The sequence below is a fragment of the Peromyscus maniculatus genome, chromosome 3 (assembly GCF_049852395.1).
Source record: "Peromyscus maniculatus bairdii isolate BWxNUB_F1_BW_parent chromosome 3, HU_Pman_BW_mat_3.1, whole genome shotgun sequence".
Lineage (NCBI taxonomy): Eukaryota > Metazoa > Chordata > Mammalia > Rodentia > Cricetidae > Peromyscus > Peromyscus maniculatus.
In genome coordinates this window covers 108,439,043-108,459,429 of record NC_134854.1, presented here as the reverse complement: position 1 = coordinate 108,459,429, position 20,387 = coordinate 108,439,043, and the positions used below count along the sequence as shown (strand labels likewise).

The 20,387-nt window shown below is 47.5% G+C and overlaps 2 protein-coding genes across 2 annotated transcripts; one reads left to right on the top strand and one right to left on the bottom strand.

The window, feature by feature from the left end:
- The first annotated feature begins 405 nt into the window (after nt 1–405).
- Gkn2 (gastrokine 2) lies at nt 406–6,859 on the top strand. Its single transcript, XM_006984572.3, has 6 exons — nt 406–467; nt 2,540–2,593; nt 2,994–3,131; nt 4,733–4,843; nt 5,486–5,642; nt 6,643–6,859. Exons 1-6 carry the CDS (start codon nt 456–458, stop codon nt 6,723–6,725), a joined length of 555 nt encoding a protein of 184 aa, XP_006984634.1. The 5' UTR covers nt 406–455; the 3' UTR covers nt 6,726–6,859.
- A 3,574-nt stretch (nt 6,860–10,433) lies between these two features.
- Nucleotides 10,434–20,167, bottom strand: LOC102917160 (gastrokine-3-like). The gene is made up of 6 exons (XM_076566103.1): nt 20,006–20,167; nt 14,468–14,521; nt 14,155–14,289; nt 12,760–12,867; nt 11,532–11,673; nt 10,434–10,720 (listed from the first exon to the last, which is right to left on the bottom strand). Exons 1-6 carry the CDS (start codon nt 20,165–20,167, stop codon nt 10,626–10,628), a joined length of 696 nt encoding a protein of 231 aa, XP_076422218.1. The 3' UTR covers nt 10,434–10,625.
- Between the last annotated feature and the right edge of the window lie 220 nt (nt 20,168–20,387).

Here is a 20,387-nt window from a genome sequence, read left to right as displayed (position 1 = left end):
TAAGCGAAACTCTCCAGACGCTATCCTCACCTCTGTTTTCATGTATGACGCTGAAGCAAGGGCAGTGTTGAAGAGACCGGCAGTGGGGACCGGAAGTCTCAAGGACTTTACATTCGGGAAGGGAGCTAGCATGCTCCTGCAGTGTCTATGCGTGAAGAGCAAGTGTCTGCAGTATTGTTACAGGGCGGGAGCTCAACCTGGACAGATAAGCTAGGAGTGTTTGCAGAGTGACCAATGGGGAGTTGTCAGTACTGACTAACAAACTTCACTGATACCTGGGATGTGGTTAGGTCTCCGTCCTGATAAGGGAGTTTGCTGGGGTGTGTCAGAGATATAGACTTGATCTTTCCTGACATGACCACTCAGGAAAGAGATTTCCAGTTCTTAAAACCGGTATAAAGGCTGGACGCTGCACAGGCATCCACACTCACTCCAGCTCCTTCTCTGCCGGCAAAATGAAAACCCCTGTGAGTATGCATGCATGCACGTTCTCTGAGCACTTGCTGCTGCTCATGGTGCTTGTAGCCAATGTGCTGTGGGTTTCAAGGGTCTTAGACAAACACTGTGCAGGTCTATGCTTCTGGGATTGAATTAACAGTGTTTGGGGAGGGAATAATGTTGAATTTTTTGTGTGTCCGTTGCCTGTATTTCTTGGGTTTACTCAAAATGTACAAAGAAAAAAATAGAGACATGTAGAGATTTTATTTGGAGGATGTTTACTAATAATCCCTTCTCTTCACTTTGTGAGGGGTGTAGGCATTTGAGAGCAATTGCATTTATCATCTGAAAGAGAAGCGGTACTTTAAAAGCAATGTCTGTAATAAGAATGAGAGCAGCTACCCCCAAACTGTGCCGAGCCCCAGCTTTTCCCACAGACAATCACCTCTGCTTGCTGTGCCCACAGTGCACACCGGTACTGCTGCCCTCATTGTGAAGTTGAGGAGACTGAGGCAGAGGAGACTGAATTCTCCAAATCTGTAAACATGGGACTCAGGACGTAGTTTTTCTGGCTTGGGCCCTGTGCTCAGTAGCAGCTAGGTGAACTTACAGCAACCAGAGTGCTCTCTTGTCCAAACTCTTTATTAGGGAAAATGACTCCCTTTTCCTGTCTGATACCAGATTCCAAGGCTCCACCCCAAGTGCTCAGATATAGGATGGAAGCCCTCCCCCAGCCTCTGCCTCCTGTTTTCACTGAGCCACTAACAGAGTAAGCTGCACACTAAGTGTCAGCGCTCTCTCTCGGCATCCACTGAGATGATTAGTTGATTCATTTGTTCACACTTCCAGTCTAGACCCACAGAACATACAGGAGTGTCTGAGGCTCCGGAGCTACCGGAGGTGGGGTGGGGGAGCCCCATGCAAGTGGCCTGCAGGGCGTCTGCATGGATGTTGTTGTTAGAGCCTTCACCCCGGGCCCCAGGAGATAGATGTGAGGAAAGGTTTGTACAGGAGGGCAGCAGCCCCACAGGCAGGTCTTGGAAGCGTGTGCTCTCCCCCACGGTTTTCCTTCTACCCACCGGTACCTTAACTGGCAGTAGAGTTCATTGTGCTGATCAGAAGAGAGAAGACACCTGCTGCCGATGTCAGCACAGACCTGGAAAGGACCCTAGCACAGCATCAGTGCTGCTTTTGGGTAGGCCTAATGGCTCGCTGGCCCTGCTGAGTCCATAGCACCCCTGAGATGCAGGCCGTGGCAGCAGATGGATGCTTTCTTTGAGGTCAAAGGTTAACTGTGCTCCCAGTATCCTCCTTCCATAGCTGTTCTCAAAAACCCACTGTGACCATGTCACTCATGGATTCCTTTCAAATGGTTTGTTACCTCAGTCTCAAGATGTAACTAGAGTTTTCCTGCCTGACCCACAGTCAGGACAAATCTCTGTCACCCGCCAGTCCCACAGCCACTCAGACCCAACCAAGTAAACACAGAGACTTATATTACTTACAAACTGTATGGCTGTGGCAGGTTTCTTGCTAACTGTTCTTATATCTTAAATTAATCCATTTCTATAAATCTATACCTTGTCACATGGCTTGTGGCTTACCGGCATCTTTACATGCTGCTTGTCATGGCGGTGGCTGGCAGTGTCTCCCTCCACCTTCCTGTTCTCTCAATTCTCCTCTCTGTTAGTCCTGCCTATACTTCCTGCCTGGCCACTGGCCAATCAGTGTTTTATTTATTGACCAACCAGAGCAACAGATTTGACATACAGACCATCCCACAGCATCAAGAAACTGACATTTTCCCTTTAGATTAGAGGATTTAACTTATCCACTAATCCCAATGTGGTTGTGGCTCAGGCCAGGTTTCCTCCTGGTGATTCAGTCCTTCTCTGCTCACCTGCCCACCGTGTGTCTAACAAATAACATGAACTCTACAAGTGCCTGCTGAGTGGGCAAATGTGTGTTTTCTACTTTTCAAAGTAGAAAAAACAGACTGCTGGCCACCTATAAAGGCTGGCTGCCGTCCCTAGGTGCCCACTGTCTCCTCCTGACCCCCTCATTGAGGGATTACCCCACAGAGAATTGATGTGTTTTTCAGGTGGCATTTCTGGTGGTGCTGTCCATCTTTGGAATACAATCTCAGGCAGATGAGGTGAGTTGGCTTCTTGGAGCTGTGGGAGAAGGTAAGAGCTATGAGAGACCAGGCCATGCGAGGACTGGGCAGTTCACATGTCTTTGCTGAGATGGTATCCCAGTAATGGGAAGGATGAAGTGGTTATCTATTTCTGCCTACAATGCCTTCACAGCGTAACCCACTGCACAGCGTAACCCACCACGCTAAAACGTGCTAAGTCCTGTTTCTCTTGCAATGACATCACTTTTGTTCTCTCACACGTAACATAATAAATCAGTGGGCAAAGCTTTCCACTCTGACTCAGCACGAGCCTCAATGGCTTTCCAGCTGTCCAGTGGAGGTTTATCCTGGTGAATGAGCTACTTTTTCAGTGCACACTGTTTATAGAAAACTTACACTGTCTCTGTTGTCCATCTAGGTTTTTAACATCTTCACCCCAAGCACCAATGGCGGCAATGTCCAGGAGACAGTGACCATCGACAACGAGAAGAACACTGCCACCATCAACATCCACGCAGGGTCATGCTCTTCAACCACCATTTTTGACTATAAGCATGTAAGCAGCAAGGGGATCTATATAAGATTGGCTTTTAAAGGGCGGGGTGGGTCAGCCATTGTGTATATATTTAAATTATACTATCTATCTTTACATGTCCTTAAAAGTTTCCTCACTTCTCCCTTTCCCTTTAAATAATCAAGCAAGTAAATAAAACTATTACTCAACAGTAGTGATGTTGTCCCCCTACTGGCCCAGACACGGAATGGAAAAATAATCAAAGCAATGCCTAGACCATAAACAGGAAACTGCCTGTTGGATGAATAAATGAGAACTTCCGATACAAAACAACCAGAAAACAAGCAGAAACCCAGAACAATGCACACACTTAACTATTTCTGTAGACCAGACCACACGATCCTTGCTACAAGGCCTTCCCAGTGGTGGTTACCAGGGCAACAAGTCTTAGAAACTTGTTCTAAAAGCTTATTGTTCTCCATCCATTTACTGATTTGGATTACTTCACTGATTTCTTTCTCCAACACTTATTATGGGCTGCCTTACCCCAGATACCTGGCATGGACACCAACAATGGGTGTCTGAAGTTGGGATTTTTCCCCCCTTTTTCTTCTCAAAACTTCTCACTTGCATTCTCTCTGGGGCTGCTGGGAATTCCATGCCACTTTTTGAGTATAGAGTCTTTGAAGCTTTCAACAGAAGTGCAACTAAAATTATCTTTAAATAGATTTCGTGGAAATCCCAAAAGTGGTTTTAAAAAAAATTGAATTGTGGAGATTTGTTTAAGCTCTTCCTCTCTCATCAGCCTTGGTGCCTTGGTCTCTTGTTAAATTTAGGTACTAAGACTTCTGAGGATTGAAAAATAGGAAGTAGGGTATTTTTTTTATATATTTGAAGCATCACGGAAAATTTCCACTCAAGGTCAAAATATGATAGCCTGTGATTCTTAGTCATGTTAGTCTCCTACTCACCTGTGCTCTCCTAATGCAGCTTCCTCAGTTTACCCTCTCCGTGTGGTAGGTAGAGTCTGAGGCAGAGAAAAGGATGGAGAAGAGGGAAAAGGAGGGGTGAACAGGTAAAGCGTGTGAGATGAGGGTAGATGTAAGCATGCCCAGGAGTCTTCTAGAACAGCATGGCCTAGGAGAATGTCAAGCCAGGTCGAGATGTTCTATGTTTGAATTTTCCAGAAGGGAAGCTTCTAGTTATTGTGGCTACTGAGTACTCAAAGTGCACCGTGAAATAATTTGTAAATTTCACTGGATTTGAATTTAAATAGCCACATGTGGAGCCATTATGGTATTGAGTGATCCAGTCCTAAAGGATATTGTAGATAGTCAAAACTGAAGAACAGGCTGGAAAAAACTCACAGGAAAGACGCAGAGAGCCTTCCTTCTCGGTCTTTAAACCCTATGCTGTAGGCCTCGATTCCAGAACACAAAGAGGATGTGCCAGTTTCACGGGAGTACAGGAGACAAGTGGAGAAACAAAATCTCCATATCAAAGATGAGTGGACAGAATCTCAGACTGACAGGCGACATTACCTCACAGTGGATACTCAGTCCTTTCTTCTGAGACTCAATGTCAACCTCACCAAACCGGAATCCCGGAAACTCCAGTCAGTAACTGTGGTGTTGCTCCCTCAGGGTTACATCGCATCCCGGGTGCTCTCCCGAAGAGCCTGCTACGTCCTCAAGATGGACCACAAGGCCATCCCCGCTCTGGACAAACTCCAACGGTACCTCTACGAGAAGCAGGTAGCTTGGGGTTCCTTGAAAAGTATGCTCCTGAGCCAGCCCGTGCGGCTGCCCACAGAGAGATGTGGATGAGTCAGTAGACCGTAGTTTATGTTTCCATGCCTGTGATGCTCAACTTATTAACGTGTTTTCACATTTGGGGGAGGGATGAGTGGAAATACATCTCGGCTCAGTTTTCATCATAAAGCCCTGAAAACATGAACTTATAAGAACTTAAATGAACTGTCTGTGGAGATGGGGCTGGTAAACCTTTTTTCTTGGAGGTGAGATCTAAGATATAATGTTTGGTTGAAAATGAGTACATTCATGATATTCAAGAATACAAACACAGAGACAGATAATACCAAGGTGCGAGATTCTCCACACAGTGCACTGAGGCTAGACACCTAGTTCTGGCCCCGTCTACATGGCTCCATCTGTCTCTCTCTTTTCAGGAGATTTACCTTCTCTGGGTTTATTGCAGTGAAGTACTGTGGGTAAAAAACGAGCTTTCCCCCCAGGCAGAGTAGCCAGCGGAAACCATGACTTGAAATGTCCGAATGCCCTTTGATTAACCACTGCAAAGAGAAAGCCATTCACGATTTAAAGTCAGGTCCACCAGGCTCACTAGCTTTTCCACCACCGTTCTGTTACGTCACCTAGGCAATAAGCACCATGGACTCCAGAGAATACACTTGGGTCAAGTATAACCCTTTGAAGGCGCTGATCATGAAGGTGGATTGGTTCCTGTTTGGGTCGCCTATTGAGCAGCTGTGCAAGAACATCCCCCTGTATGAGGGGGAGGTGGTTACAAAGCCAAGTGAGTACCAAAGAAGCCAATCAAGTTCTGGAAGCTGCTGTGTGCCACACAGTAGGGGGCAGGGAGGGGCTGTGTGAAATATGCATAAGTGAAAACATGACTCAGTTCAGTTTCTTTAGGAATTGAATTCCTACTATGTGAATGAACTGTTAGAGATGTCGGGAGCACAGAAATGGGCAAAACCCTGCCTCTGAGGGGTTCAGTGCAGTGGGAAAGGGAATGAGTGAAAATGATGAATGGGGTCGGGAAGGGGAAGGGTTCAACCCTGCGATCCTCATTTTTCACATGTAAATGCGTCCATGTAGAAAAGCATTCCTGGAGCACCTTCTAAACAGTATTCTCTGGAGATGTTTAGGAGTGCTGCCAGGATCTGGCACAGTGGTCCAGGGAAGAGAGGATGGAGTGAGCACACAGGATCTGATATAGTGGTTCCAGGGAAGAGAGGATGGAGTGAGCACACAGGATCTGGCACAGTGGTCCAGGGAAGAGAGGATGGAATGAGCACACAGGATCTGGCACAGTGGTCCTGGGAAGAGAGGATGGAGTGAGCACACAGGCAGGGGATGGCAGCTAGGTGTCATAGGGCATTGTGATCATTGCTGAATTTTGCACTGACTGTGGTAAAGTGACCAGAAACAGTGGACAATGAACTTAACAAGGGACATTGGTCAGAGTAGTGGAAGGTAAAGAAGAAGGTGTCAGCATGTGCTGCCCATTTGCCCAGAAAGACAGCATTCATAAGGACTTAGAGAAGCAGGCGAGCATGCTGTCAATGCAGAGCTGTGCGGCATCCACCAAGATGCAGCAGAGCAAACTCCAGAGCTGACATTCTTATGTAAGTTAATTTAGTAGCAGCAGCAGCAGCAGTCATACAGCTATGGCTAAAATCTTGGTGCTATGAAATGACAAGGCCCTCCCCTTCCGGCTCCTTTGAAACTATTGGCTTGCTGCATTGAAACACATTTTTAATACCATTTTGTTACATTTTCCCCATTTCCAGAAGAGGTGTCCACTGGAGCCTGTGCAAAGGTTGGCCTCCTGGGGATCCTGGGACTCTCCATCTGTGCAGGAATTCACATCTGAGATGGTCCATCAGCTGCCTTCATCTTTCTAAAGAAGTCCACCTTTGGTTTCCACTCAGCAGCCAAACTAGATGCGTCCCCAACATTCCATCTACTTATGAGATTCAATAATAGCACATAAATGATATATTTACAGATATCTGTGTGTTTGTTCCTTTCATGGACACAGTGGGGAGCCAAGCGATGTTGACCTTAATATATAGAAGGATTCCAAATAAGGTATACAAATAAGGTGTGAAAATGTCCAGATGATGAGGCCGAGCCACGTGCAGTCTAGCTAGTGGGGTGTGGGCCTCCATCTCCCTCTGCAGCTGCCCACAGACCGGCTGCCCACCTGTGATCTCAAGGCTCAGACAGCAGGATTGAGCAGGGCCATGGCTTTGAATGAGAATAGGGTGGGACGGGGCATACTCTTGTGAACCAACCTCACTGCTCTAATGAAGGAAGTTCCCTCTTCTGACCAGTGACTCGGCTTTAAGGGCCATTCGGGTGCCTTTTAAGGAGCATATGTTAATTTGCTAAAGCCCCAGTCTTGGTCACAGGGAAGAATATTCTCTTACGTGCCAACCCAGAGTGATCAGGGAGGGAGGGGCAGTAATACCAGGAACAGAAGCAGCGAAGCTGGGAATCCAAGCTAATACGCTGCAGGAAACGTGTCCAAGGCTTAAAATGAATGACATCGTGCGGACCAATTCCCAGACCAGTTAGCCAGGTCTCATGAAGTCTGGGCAGCTGGATGCAAGTTCAGAACCAAGAAAGACTTAACAGGAATCCCTCTCTATCACTGCGTCTTCCTAGTCCCCACACAGGCCCATAGACAGACACATCAGAAGTGCCTTCTGTGTACTTGGCACTGGGGAATGATGAGATAAGAAGCTCAAGCTACCACAGTCAAGGATGCTATTTTCTTGGTGGGGAAATGGGACTTTTCTCTTCTTTTCTTTCTTTCTTTCTTTCTTTCTTTCTTTCTTTCTTTCTTTCTTTCTTTCTTTCTTTCTTTCTTTCTTTCTTTCTTTCTGTCTCTCTCTCTCTCTCTCTCTCTCTCTCTCTCTCTCTCTCCCTCCCTCCCTCCCTCCCTCTTCCTTCCTTCCTTCCTTCCTTCCTTCCTTCCTTCCTTTCTTTCTTTCTTTCTTTCTTTCTTCTCTCTTCTTTTTTCAAGACAGGGTTTCTCTGTGTAGCTTTGGAGCCTGTCCTGGAATTCGCTTTGTAGCCCAGGCTGACCTCGAACTCACAGAGATCCGCCTGCCTCTGCCTCCTGAGTGCTGGGATCAAAGGTGTGCGCATCTCTATAGAGTCTGATGACAGCAGCAGCAAGTCTACTCTAGACTGCCAAGCAGAGGACAGAGTGTTTTAGGAGTTCGCGAGCGATGGAACCCAAACCAGATTTGCCGCAGCTGAGGGTAAGCTGAGAGTCTTATGAAGCTAGTCACAGAGGAGAAGGGGCATCCTGGAGCTGGGGGCTTAATAATGCCTTATTTGGGCAAACATAATGAATAGATGGTGAGCTAAAAATCAATATTGAGCCTTTTGGTTTCTGATAATGGTGAAATAACTTAGATCAGCCCAGCTTTCCTACCATTACAGTTATGTCTGAACAAAATATGAAAAATGACTTCTAAAGGCATGGAGGTGACCCTTGCCGAGGGAATCTAGAGAAAGGGTCACTTATCTGCTGCTGATTACAGCTGTCCAATATTCCTCTGCAAGCTCACTGACAGCTTTCCAGTCTTTCCCCAGCCCTTTCTTCCCGGCCAGCGCAACCCCAGGCTGTGTAAGCAGAGGCTAAGGGTTCCTTCTGCGCATCCTTCAGTTGTAGGGGACTAACCATGATCAGTCAAGTTAGTTTTCAACAATATATGACTTCTCTCCTGTCCCCAGGAGATGGGCCATTGTCGCTGTCACAGCCAGAGAAGGTTCTTCTGGCCTGCAGCAATGTAAGGACAGATGGTGTTCAGCACAGTATGGCCCCACAGTGAAGAATTTTCTGGTTCAACGTGCTAAATTTGGAGAAAGCCTGGGCTAAGTCAGTCCTGATTCTCCTAAGAAAACAAGATCATATTTTCTCTTAAGAAAACAAGAGGCAGATTAGCCTAGAGTGGTCAGGCAACCAAGGCTCTGACCAATAACATGTAGGCAGAAGTCTGCTAAACAAGGCTTCCAGGATCCATGTTCTTTCCAGAGAAAGAAAGATAGATTCAGATGGCTGCGAATTTGGTTCTTTGCTCTTTCTCATTCTCCTTCCTGTAATGGGGATGTGATACTGATGTCCAGAGCTGTGTCTGCCATGTTGGGGCCATGAGGTAACATTCTTAGGGAGGCCAGGTCAGGAAAGGAAGGGCTGGGCTTCACCTTAGGCCTCAATACAAATCTTGATCCACTTTCAACATTTATCATTAGGCTGAATGAAAGGGAAGCCATCCGGCCTGCAGCAGTCTCAGAAAACAAGCTGCCATGGATGTCACCGTGACAGCCATGAGCAACTTGTGCTGTGGCTCCCGGATTGGAGTCAGGACCTGAGGCCTCAGGCTCTGGTCCTTCCACGAAGCTGAGGAGGCTGTGGCCATTGACAACTGTGGGGGTGCCTTGCTGGGGACAACAGAGGTCTGCTTTAGAAAGAACTTGAAAAACTTGTCCCCAAGGTTCCAAGGAACAGGAGGAATGGGGAGAGCTAGGTGACACCACGTGGGTGGAGGCTTTAGTGACAGGGACAGGGCTGTCCTTGCAAGGGGGACAGTTACAGAATGACGGCTGAATATCTGCATCTTTATTGATTTGCAATGGGCATGGGCACACTTATTTAAGGGGCATTGCTTAGAGTTTTAGAGGGAGGCTCCAGGACCACTCTATGGGTTGTCACTGTGTAGCTGGGGCGGCACAAGAATGAGACATCTCAGGAGTGCCAGTCCCCGTTTTCAGGAGACAAGTGCAGCCTTAGGTCTGACCATCCAGACTGGGTGCCATTGGTGGTTTGTTCATTTATTGCCAAGACTTCTCAAGGGATAGCCTAAAAATATTCAGAAATGAAAGGTTCTGGTGGAGTCACCCCAATGCTGTAGGACATGGCTGGCAGTGCACAGAAGATGAGGGAGCCTGCAGAGGATGAGGGAGCCTGCAGAGGATGAGGAGGGAGCCTGCAGAGGATGAGGGAGCCTGCAGAGGATGAGGGAGCCTGCAGAGGATGAGGGAGCCTGCAGAAGATGAGGGAGCCTGCAGAGGATGAGGAGGGAGCCTGCAGAGGATGAGGGAGCCTGCAGAGGATGAGGAGGGAGCCTGAAGAGGATGAGGGAGCCTGCAGAGGATGAGGAAACCTGAAGAGGATGAGGGAGCCTGCAGAGGATGAGGGAGCCTGCAGAGGATGAGGGAGCCTGCAGAGGATGAGGGAGCCTGCAGAGGATGAGGGAGCCTGCAGAGGATGAGGAAACCTGAAGAGGATGAGGAGGGAGCCTGCAGAGGATGAGGAAACCTGAAGAGGATGAGGAGGGAGCCTGCAGAGGATGAGGGAGCCTGCAGAGGATGAGGGAGCCTGCAGAGGATGAGGGAGCCTGCAGAGGATGAGGGAGCCTGCAGAGGATGAGGAGGGAGCCTGCAGAGGATGAGGAGGGAGCCTGCAGAGGATGAGGAGGGAGCCTGCAGAGGATGAGGGAGCCTGCAGAGGATGAGGAAACCTGCAGAGGATAAGGGAGCCTGCAGAAGATGAGGGAATCTGTCTGCTAGACCAGTGACATGGATACTTTATTATTTCTTCCTAGAAGGTAGAAATGTACCCACCCCACCCCCCCACGCCAGATTACAGGGCTTGTGTTGTATGGAAAGCCAGAAGGCAGAGGACTGGAAAGAGCTGCTTTCCACAGGCAGAGGCTGGAGCAGGCATATCCGGTCTTCACATGGCTGATGTAGAGGTTCAGAGCCCAGGAATCTCACCACAGATGGACAGCCCCATGAAGGACATAAACTGGAGTTCAGAACAGGAGTCTGGGTCCATCGCCAGGGCAGTACCTTCAAGAGGAAAGAACTGCACTTTAGAGATAAGGTCAGAGTCAACAGGTACACCGGCACCTGCATTGGATAAACACTCAGGTCAGTGCAAGCCCGCCCTGGCCCCTCTCTCCAGCCTCTGCAGTAATCACTCTTTCTTTTTCACTCTTCCTTTATTATGTGTTTTAAGCCCTAGCCCGGCATGTTCTGTTTCTCTCCTGGACCCTCGTGTTTTAGAGAACTGTGGCTTGTGGGGAAACTTAGACCAAAGTATAAGAGAGTGGCAGCAGCCATGTTGCTGACTTCACAGGGACACATGGGCAGATCTTGGAGTCTTAGCCCTGCTAGCTAGGCTCTTCAGGTCACTGATCCCTTTCACACCCCCAGCAGGACTACCAGCCATCAGCTTCTATCCTCTATCCTACCCTACCCCCTACCCTACCCTACCCCATCCCATCCCATCCTATTCTCTTCAGTGTCATCTCTAACCATTAGGTTACAGGTACCTTGAGAAAGAGTAGGACCAAGGACTCCAAAGTCATAGGTCTTCCCCTATGGTGGGCATGGGTCAGGGCAGGATGTCCATTAGCCATCAAATCCTTGAGGAGATGACTGGCTTTGGCCTTCTGATGAGGCTATGGCTATTTCCCTTCCCCATGAGCCCCGTAAGGAATTCCCTGTTCCCGCAAGGGAAATGCATCCCAGACCACGCCGACTTTCTTTCACTGGAGAAGCAATGGGATCGGCTGTCGTTACAGCTTGCTGATAGGTCCTGAGACTCCTCCTGCACCTTTCGATGTATGCACCTCCTCTTTTTGCTTTTTGAACACACCTTCTTTTTGCTGTTGGGCAAAGTAAGTGGGAACCGCTCTGCACAGGTCCTTGACAGGCACTCCGTATTGGGCCAAGTTTTTGACTCGACTGGGTAAAACCGTGTAGGTCAGTCCGCGGGTGGGTGGGTAGTGACCGGAAGCCTGGAAGAGGGGGTGTCTCAGATATAACATATCCAAGAAGGGGTCCACAGGCAAGTTGTGAAGGTGCGTGGGACTCAGTTAACAGTGCCCTCTGCGAACCCAGACTTGCTTTCCAGGTGTCTCTAGATGCAATATTTTATCAGGCCACAAGAGGGCGAAAGCGACTCTGGCAAAATCTATGTGTCCCAGTGGCGTTTCCTATCAGCCTTAGGTGCTTTCTGAACCAGAACGATAACACAGAGTAGTTTAAAACATTTGTTGCATTTGTATTTTGTCAAATTAGGTGAACGGGACACATTCAACTTCTCTTTTAAAGATTTATATATTTTAATTTTATGTGTATGAGTGTTTAACTAAAGTTACAGATTGATGTGAGCCACCTTGTGGGGAGTGGGGACCAAACCTGGTTTCTCTGTGAGAGTAGCAAATGTTGGGAACCTCTGAGCCATGCCTTCACCCCAACTTCTTTTAAAAATAGCATTGCTTTAGCACACTTTTATTTCTTTCCTGGAGTTAGTCCGGCTACCCTCAGTCCTGAGTGCTGTCCAAATGTGTTGATATTTAAGCAAAGTTTGAACAGATTCCATGAGTTGCCAAGGATTTCTTCACGGTTTTTAACTTATTCCTATTAACAGTTCCTGTCTCACTTGAGAGAGGAGGCAAGAATTTCAGCAGCCTTGGGATTAATTGCAATTAAAGATAATGGTGATGATAATGATAATGGTGTGTATGGGCGTGTGTGTGTGTGTGTGTGTGTGTGTGTGTGTGTGTGTGTGTGTGTGTGGTGGGTCAGGAAAGATAGGAAGCAGGGGACATGAAATCACTGTAATGTTTTTATCCAACCACTTGTCTTCTCTAGCATAGCTTGAACCCATTGGGAATGCATCTAAATGAGGTCATTGATTCAACTGTGACTTGCCTTCAGTGGACCACTGATGTCCTCGAGTTCTTTGCACATGGTGTGATTTCATGGCATGAGGAATAGATATGAATGAAGCTCCTGTGAGTGAGGTATTGCCAGGAGACTGGCTGTAAGTGGGAAAAGCCTGTAGCAGATGTCTATCAGAGAGAACTGGACTCACTCACCTGTTGGCCCAGGGCCTGGGTAATATCATCCAAACTTGGGAAGACTGCTAGGTCCATCTTGGCCAGGACACAGGCCATCTTACTAAACAGTTTAACTGCCAGGAGGGCCTTAAAGCAACAGGGCAGAAACATGGCATTCAGTCAGTCTCAGAGCTCACATCCCTGCTCCCTCAGGTGTCCACACCCTGCTAGTGTGACTGCAATGCAGAACATATCAGCATGCTGCACCCCGGATGCCAGAGCACAGGGCAGCATCAGGAGTGGGTGGTACTGAGCCCCGTGCTCTGCTGGGTATCAGGAGTGGGTGGTACTGAGCCCCGTGCTCTACTGGGTATCAGGAGTGGGTGGTACTAGGCCCTCTGTTACCATCTCCTCTGCTCCTGATGGTGAAGGCTTTCTCTCCTAGGATGTTCTGCAATGCTAGCATAAAGGTGTGTGTGTGCCTGACTGGGCAGATGGTAATTCAATGCAGTTGATCTTAAGGGCCTGGCCTGCTACTCAGCAGCTCAGTGGCCTCCCTGAGACTCAGTTTCGTTATCTGTAAGGCAGGAGGAATGGCCTTTCTTCCATGGAGTTGTCATGGAGATGAGGGGAGAGCTGAGATCCCCACTGCCTGGGAGAATGTTGTGTAAGTTGGAAAGGGCTCTCTGAAAACCCAGGGCAGTCGAGGCCTGCGTCACGACACTTGGATTCTAGAGCTAGGTCTGTCCTGGATGCCCCTTCCTTGTGGCCTATTATTTGTTCTTTCCTGGCTTAGATCAGAGCTGCAGTTTGATGCTGCTGGGTCTGGTTGAGCCCCAGGCACAGCTGTGAGAAACTAAGCCTCTGGCAATAGTTCTGCCTCCCTCGCGCCATCTAGTGGCCTACGGTGGAATATCGCTTTGAGGAAATTTTTACGAGGGTTTAGAGGTAATCAGTCTGTCGACTTGGAAGGATTCCGGGAATCTCCCTGGGAAAGTAAGAGTGGGGAGGTGAAGAGAGAGAAGGTGTTTGAGGAAGAGAACATGGCAAGAATGTGACACCTGGGTGAGGAGGGCCTGGGTCGCAAAGGGCAGAGTGAGAGTGTGGGTGTTGACTCAGGGTCCCACAAGGTAGAAGAGGCAGCTGTTGGAGCAGAACAATATCTCTGTGGTCACAGAACATTATTAGAGTTCCGCCAAGGCACTGGGGTTCTCTTCCTGATCATGCATCATCCTAATTGGTCTTACTCATGAACGAGAGGGTAGTTCACAGCAATATTCCTTTAGAAGTCACATTAAATATGGAATTCAGACAAAATAACTTCTACAGCAACCCAGTCTCAGAGGAGGACACTGAAGATGGAACAGCACTCTGGTCCATTTGGACCACACAAGTGTTCCTTTGGCATTGTAATAAGTGTGTTTCACAGCTTACATTCTTGTAGTTCACGATTCCATTCCATTCACTCAAAACGTTGGTGTCTTGGATGCTGACCATACATCGGAGGGCATCGACATGGATAGTCTGGGTCCCCACAGAGCCATCCAGAGGATGACTGTCACTGATGTTCTAGAAAAGATCAATCAACAGTGGAAAAGTCAGCGGCCCCAAGTGTCTACCTGTCTATCCCCTGTAGGATGAAGGGGAATCCACAAGAGATTATGGGAATGCCAACCTTGGCTGTTAGCTTTGAAATGTTTGTGCTAAAAGAGAGTCCTGCAGACTGGGCCCTCTCCACCATACTCACCATCAGGGCCAGAGAGGGAACTAGAAAGATGCTCACAAGGATGGAAGGTGCAATCTGAAATGGAACAAACATCAATGTGCTTTGTCCTTAGCCTCAGATGAGTTTAGACTCCAGAATCTGCCTTGCGGGACCGATCTTTCTAATGAGGGTCTACAGCTCTCACCTTTGCTCACCCCTAGAGGGCCCTGAGTGTGTCGGGAGACCACAGTGTACCGTGCTCCAACAGGGTGTGCCCACTGCTCAGGAGACAAAGCTTTGTCGGTCACTCAAGGATTCCTCCTGTGTGGCTTCCACTGGGTAGATTTAGCCAACCTTACAGACTCTGACCAGCACACAGGGCAGGACCAGCCCGGGCCACAATAGCTGGGGTGTCCACTCTTTCTTTCGGGACCATCCTCTCTACTTCTGTGGCTGGGCACACCCTCTGCTCCGGCTCCTCACCCCAAACCCCAAAGCTCACAGTTGGCCCTGCTCCATCCCCTGCCTACCCTCCAACCCTCTGGAGACTGACTCCTTTCAGATTTCCATTCCTCTGGATTCTCTTACCTTGTCTGAAAAGAAAAGATACTCACCACCATTTCCATGCTATTTTGTCTGGGAAATGATGTTAGAATGTATCTAGGCCTTAAAATATGTGAGTAGCTCATTTTCTCTGTGTGCCCTGCCCTGCCCATTGAGGGAATTCTCTGTATCAGACATCAATGAAAGAACTGGGGGCTAGGATAAGCTAGCCATAGTTTATCATGTACTTGAGGCTCACCCAGCTCAAGTGCACCCACCGTGTGGAGTGGAACAGACAGTTCTTCCCTCCTCTGTGCACCTGTGTGAAGTCTGCATTCAAGTTCAATAATAAAAGGCAGGCGACACCTCAGAGGCCAAGGAAATGGCTCTTCTACAATATCATTATCACCGCAGAGCAATGAGGTCTGCCATAGACGCAGGAGCTGCAGAGGGCAAGACTGCCTTATTGGACGATTGAAAGCTGGAGCATCATGCCTGCCTTTAATGCCAGCACTCAAAAGTGTGAGGCTAGTCACAAGGACTGCAAGGTAGCCTGGACCACAGAATGAGACCTTGTCTCAAAAAAAAATCTAAAGCAACAAAAACACACCATTCCAGTTGGTGTCATGTTTATCTGTCATTTTTTTCCCACCAGCAATTTGTAAAACAGAAACACGACTCTAGCCCTGAAAGAGTCCTGACTTTTTAAGAAATTAGCTGTTGATTCTGGTAGAAAACACCATTCACTCAGATTCTGCATGCCAAATCAGAGTTTGAAAATCTTCTTTGGGATGAGTTTGAAGAGTTCCTGGAGAGGGGAGAAGACCTCCTTGGCTGTTTTGACACATGCAAAATTAAAAATGTACTCACAAGGCATTTCATGTTGTCTCTCTTGGGCTTTATGCGCCAGCATGCATAATACGCTTTCCTACGCCCAGTTGACTTCCTAAGTCTGGTTTATATAGCTCTCAATCTCCCAGGTCTCACTATGATAAGGGACTTTGGGAGTAGTTATCCATGACCCAGAAACCATTAGGGGAAAAGCTAGTTACGTGATTAGAGTTATCAGTTCCCTTTACTACAGCTGAGTGTTTTTCTTTCTCCCAATAGCCCTACAGGTTCCAAGGCAAACACCAGATAAGAACAGGTCTTTGTGGCTGCCGTACTGGTGACCTTAGCCACTATGCAAGAAGTTGTCAGCAGCAGCAGATCCCACAAAATGCTCCTGATACCAAACCAAGACGCTCACCACTTTTACTTCTTGATTTCTGAAAAGTAGTTTTTCTTAAGAGTGAGGGCAGTTTAGAAGAAACCTCATAAAACCCCAAAAGACAGACTGAACTGCAGGGTTGGGTTGACTGACAAGCAGTCTGATCCGTCTCCAAACCGAGACTCCACTGTTGGTTCTGCACTGTTCTCTCTCCGCCAAGCTGGCCTCTGTTCATCGCTTCAACACCCCCTCTGGCAGATTTAGCTCAGGTCTCAAAGGACTCTCTGATGTTCAGTCCCTCTGCATGGCTTTTATGACTTTTGTCTTCATTTCAGGGTACTTTTCTCCATAAAAACAAAAGCCAAAACCCTGTTAACCAGCCCCAGAACTACTGAGACACGAGGCACTCTGACTTTCACACAGTCACACTGATCAGGGGTCTTCATGCATCATGTTCTCTCAAGCTCTGACAGGTGGTGGCCCAGAGACATCTGCATGAAATTCAAATTCCGTAAGGCCAGAACGAGTCAGACATTTCTTTCTTCGGAGAGGAGCATTTCACAGATGACCGTAGGCACCATCATGATCAGAGGGGCAGGCGGAGGGTGCAGTCCAGGCTGGGCTCAGTGCTGAGATAACACCATAATCCTAACTATAGTGTTCTCAGTACTTTAAAACACAACACAGCCCGCACACTCAGTCACCACCGAGTCACTAAAATAGATTAAAGGAGAGTGCAAGGAAATGCAATCCCATATGTTTATAAGTGCCATAGAACTTAGAAATCACCGCCACAGTCATGATTTCCGTTTCCTGTTGCCATCTGCACGGGTTAGGAGCAACAGTACTGTTAGCCATTTTGCAAACGAAGACAGATAAACTGTACCAACCAAGTTCAACTCCTGCCTCTGCACTAGCCAGATCTCTGAATGCATAGCTAAAATATGAGCTCAAATCTCTGGACTTCAAAGGCTCAAACTATATGCATTTCTCTCCAACTGCATTGCCCTTTGGAGTTCATTAATATCAAGCTGCAGATTGAAAAAGGGCAATGGAGCCAGGCAGCAGAGGGAGGCGAATCTCTGTGAGTTCGAGGCCAGACTGGTCTACACAGTGAGTTCTAGGACAGCTAGAGGCCAGAGCTACACAGAGAAACCCTGTCTTGAATAACCAAAGAAGTGGGGAGGGCAACAGTTCCACTTCTGTATCACCACCCAAGGTCTCCTGCTTTTAGAATTACTATGTGAACAACAAATTTTGTTGGAGTCTCTCTTCCTGAAAATGGGGACCAAAAGCCATTCAACAGGCAGCTAGTTACCTCCCCGCCATTATGCTAAGTCCAGTGCAAGGAGCAAAGAAACTAAATACAGGCAGCTGTGTCCTAAAGGGAGACCCAGCAGATGATCCCAAATGAGGTTCCATTCTGGAAAGACCCATTAGAGCACACCTAGACAGGGCTCCAGACGGGAAAAGAGACCCTAGTCCATAAAGAGATGTGGAGAAAGGGCCTCGGGGCATCAGAACACCATGCAGGGGCGGCAACTCCTGACCTTCTCCAGCATTCGTCATGAGAGGGGCTCCAGTTATGGGAGAGCCGGGGGTCTGGTAGTCATTTAATTTTCTCCTCAAATGTTCAGTGAGACCGCCTTCTGGGGTTTTACTCCCTAACTGATTGGAGTTGCTGTTGACTGATGGAACAAGATGTCTTCGCAATAAAATACTTCACGCAAGTGAAATTAATATAAGAGTGTTTATTAACTAAGTGATAGTTAAATATTGGCATTTCAGCTGGTGACTAAATAATGATCTAGCTGCATTCAGTCCTACAAAGGCCAGTAGCCACATGTCAGGAGGAGTAGCCAATCCTTTCAACCTTGGGCTCTTACTGAGCAATGATGTTCGCCAAGATAAAGTTTAGAAAGCACCTCCTTTTGAACTTGCAAACGATCTCTGAGTTGCCTCAAACTCTTCTAGTCCTCAGAATGATCTGGTTGCTGCTAGCCTTTTCCTGTTGTGGAATACTTGTTTAATTACTGAAAGATGTGGTTTATGCTGCATTTGTTTAACTATGCAAAAATGTGTTAATTTGTTTATGCTGCATTTACTTAATGATGTAAAGATGTGTTGCTTTGCCTGCCTACGGCACCTGATTGGTCTAATAAAAAGCTGAATGGCCAATAGCTAAGCAGTAGAGGGATAGGCGGGGCTGGCAGGCAGAGAGAATAAGTAGTAGGAGGAATCTAGGCTCAAGAGAACGAGAGAAAATGGAGAGAATGGGGGAGAATGAGAGGGTGACACCCCAGGTCCTTCCAGTCAAGCAGCCATCAGCCAGCCAGCCAGGGAGGAAGCAGGAAAGTGGGATACACAGAATGAAAGGAAGGTAAAAAGCCCCGAGGCAAAATGTAGATGAAGAGAAACAAGTTAATTTAAGTTATAAAAGCTAATGGGACAAGCATAACATAAAGCCGAGTGTTCTTAACTAATAATAAGTCTGTGTGTCGTGATTTGGGAGCTGATTGGTGGTCCAAAAGAAAGCCACCACATTTTTTTTTTTTTTGTCTCCAGCCTCTTTCTAGTTAATTGCATACACTAAGCACATCTGGCCCTCCGCTTCCCCATATTCGGCCCTGGCTTTCCTGGCTAGTCCTTGTTTGTGACTGGAGACACCGATTTCTTCCTTCTCTGCCTTCTTCAAGCCAAATTTGAATAGTCTCCTTTCCTCAGCCTTCCCACATTCCCAGCAAATATCTTCTTTGTAAACATAGTTCTCTGCCTGCAACTCTTGTTGTGTGTTTCCATTGAGTTTTATTTGTGTGTACGGTTGTGTAACCAGGTCATTAAATTGTATACCTATGTCACTGGACTGCCAACTCTATAAATTCAGGAATTTTGTTTTCTGGTATAAATGCAACATCAAGTATTTAGAGCAATACCTACCCCAGAGGAGATATTTGGGAATCTATAATGCTAATGGTTGAATAAATGGATTTTGTGTAAGATGTATTACCCATGTGTCCTCGTTAGTTTTGCTTTTTTTTTTTTTTTTTTTTTTAACTGTGGCACACACTAGAGCTATTTGGGAAGAGGAACCTCAATTGAGAAAATGCCCCATAAGACTGGCCTGGGGGCAAACCTATGCAGCACTTAGAGATTGTGGGAGGGTCCAGCCCACTGTGGGCAGTGCCACTCCTGGGCAGGTTGGATGGAATAAGAAAGCATGCTGAGCAAAACCTGGACAGCAAGTCAGTAAGCGGAACTCCTCCATCCTCCTCCACATCCGCGGCATCAGCTCCTGCCTCCGGGTTCTGACCCTGATGGAATTCCTGCCCTGACTTCCTTCAGTGGTGGATTGTGATGTGGAAGAGTAAGCGAAATGAACTCCTTCTTTCCCAAGTTGCTTTTGGTCACAGTGCTTTATCTCAGTAATAGAAACTCTAAGACACCATCTTTGTGTCTCCAGGAGTTTTTAGCAGTGTCTGTTAATAGAATGGAGCAAATATTTGTTTAAGTCAACGGCAAATAATGGAATTAATTATTTAATGACAGTGTGAACAAAGAGGGCAATTAAAATCTGAATATAACAGCCCTCTTTGTAGCCTCCAGCTACAGTTCAGTTAAGGCTACCTGAGCAACATCATTAGGATTTTTGTCTGTGGCCTTGCGGGCAGGAGGTGAAGGGGAAGGACAGGAAAGCCAGGGATCTGCAAAGCTGTTTGCCTTTTATCTTGCATCCTGGAGCCTTGGCAGGAGCCAGACTCCTTTGCCGGATCCCTGGTCCTGCTTGGTGTTTGCCCAGCGCACTTTGATCTTCTCCCCGATGCCCACACTGCCTGCTGCAACCCAGAACCTTCCTCATCTGTGCTCTGTCCTTTCTTTCCAGACTCAGGCTGGATGCTGACTTCGACATTGGCCTCTGCAGTGGTACCGATGCTGGTCTTCTCACCTTTGCGAACTGGTCCTCCCCAGTGAGGTTTTCCCATGCTATTCATGGGTTCGGCTCCCCAGTTCCTCATCAAGGAGGGGATGTAAATCTCCAAGCTGCCCTGTCACGTGGCCACCTGCACACTGCTTAGCTGTTTCTGTTTGAATGGGTTCTTTTCCCCACTGAGAGCGATGCACAGTGTATCTTGTCTTCATGCACATGCCGCTTGTTTTGTATTCCTGTTTCTATGCCCTCAGAAAGAAATAGTCGCCATGAAGCTCCTCCTC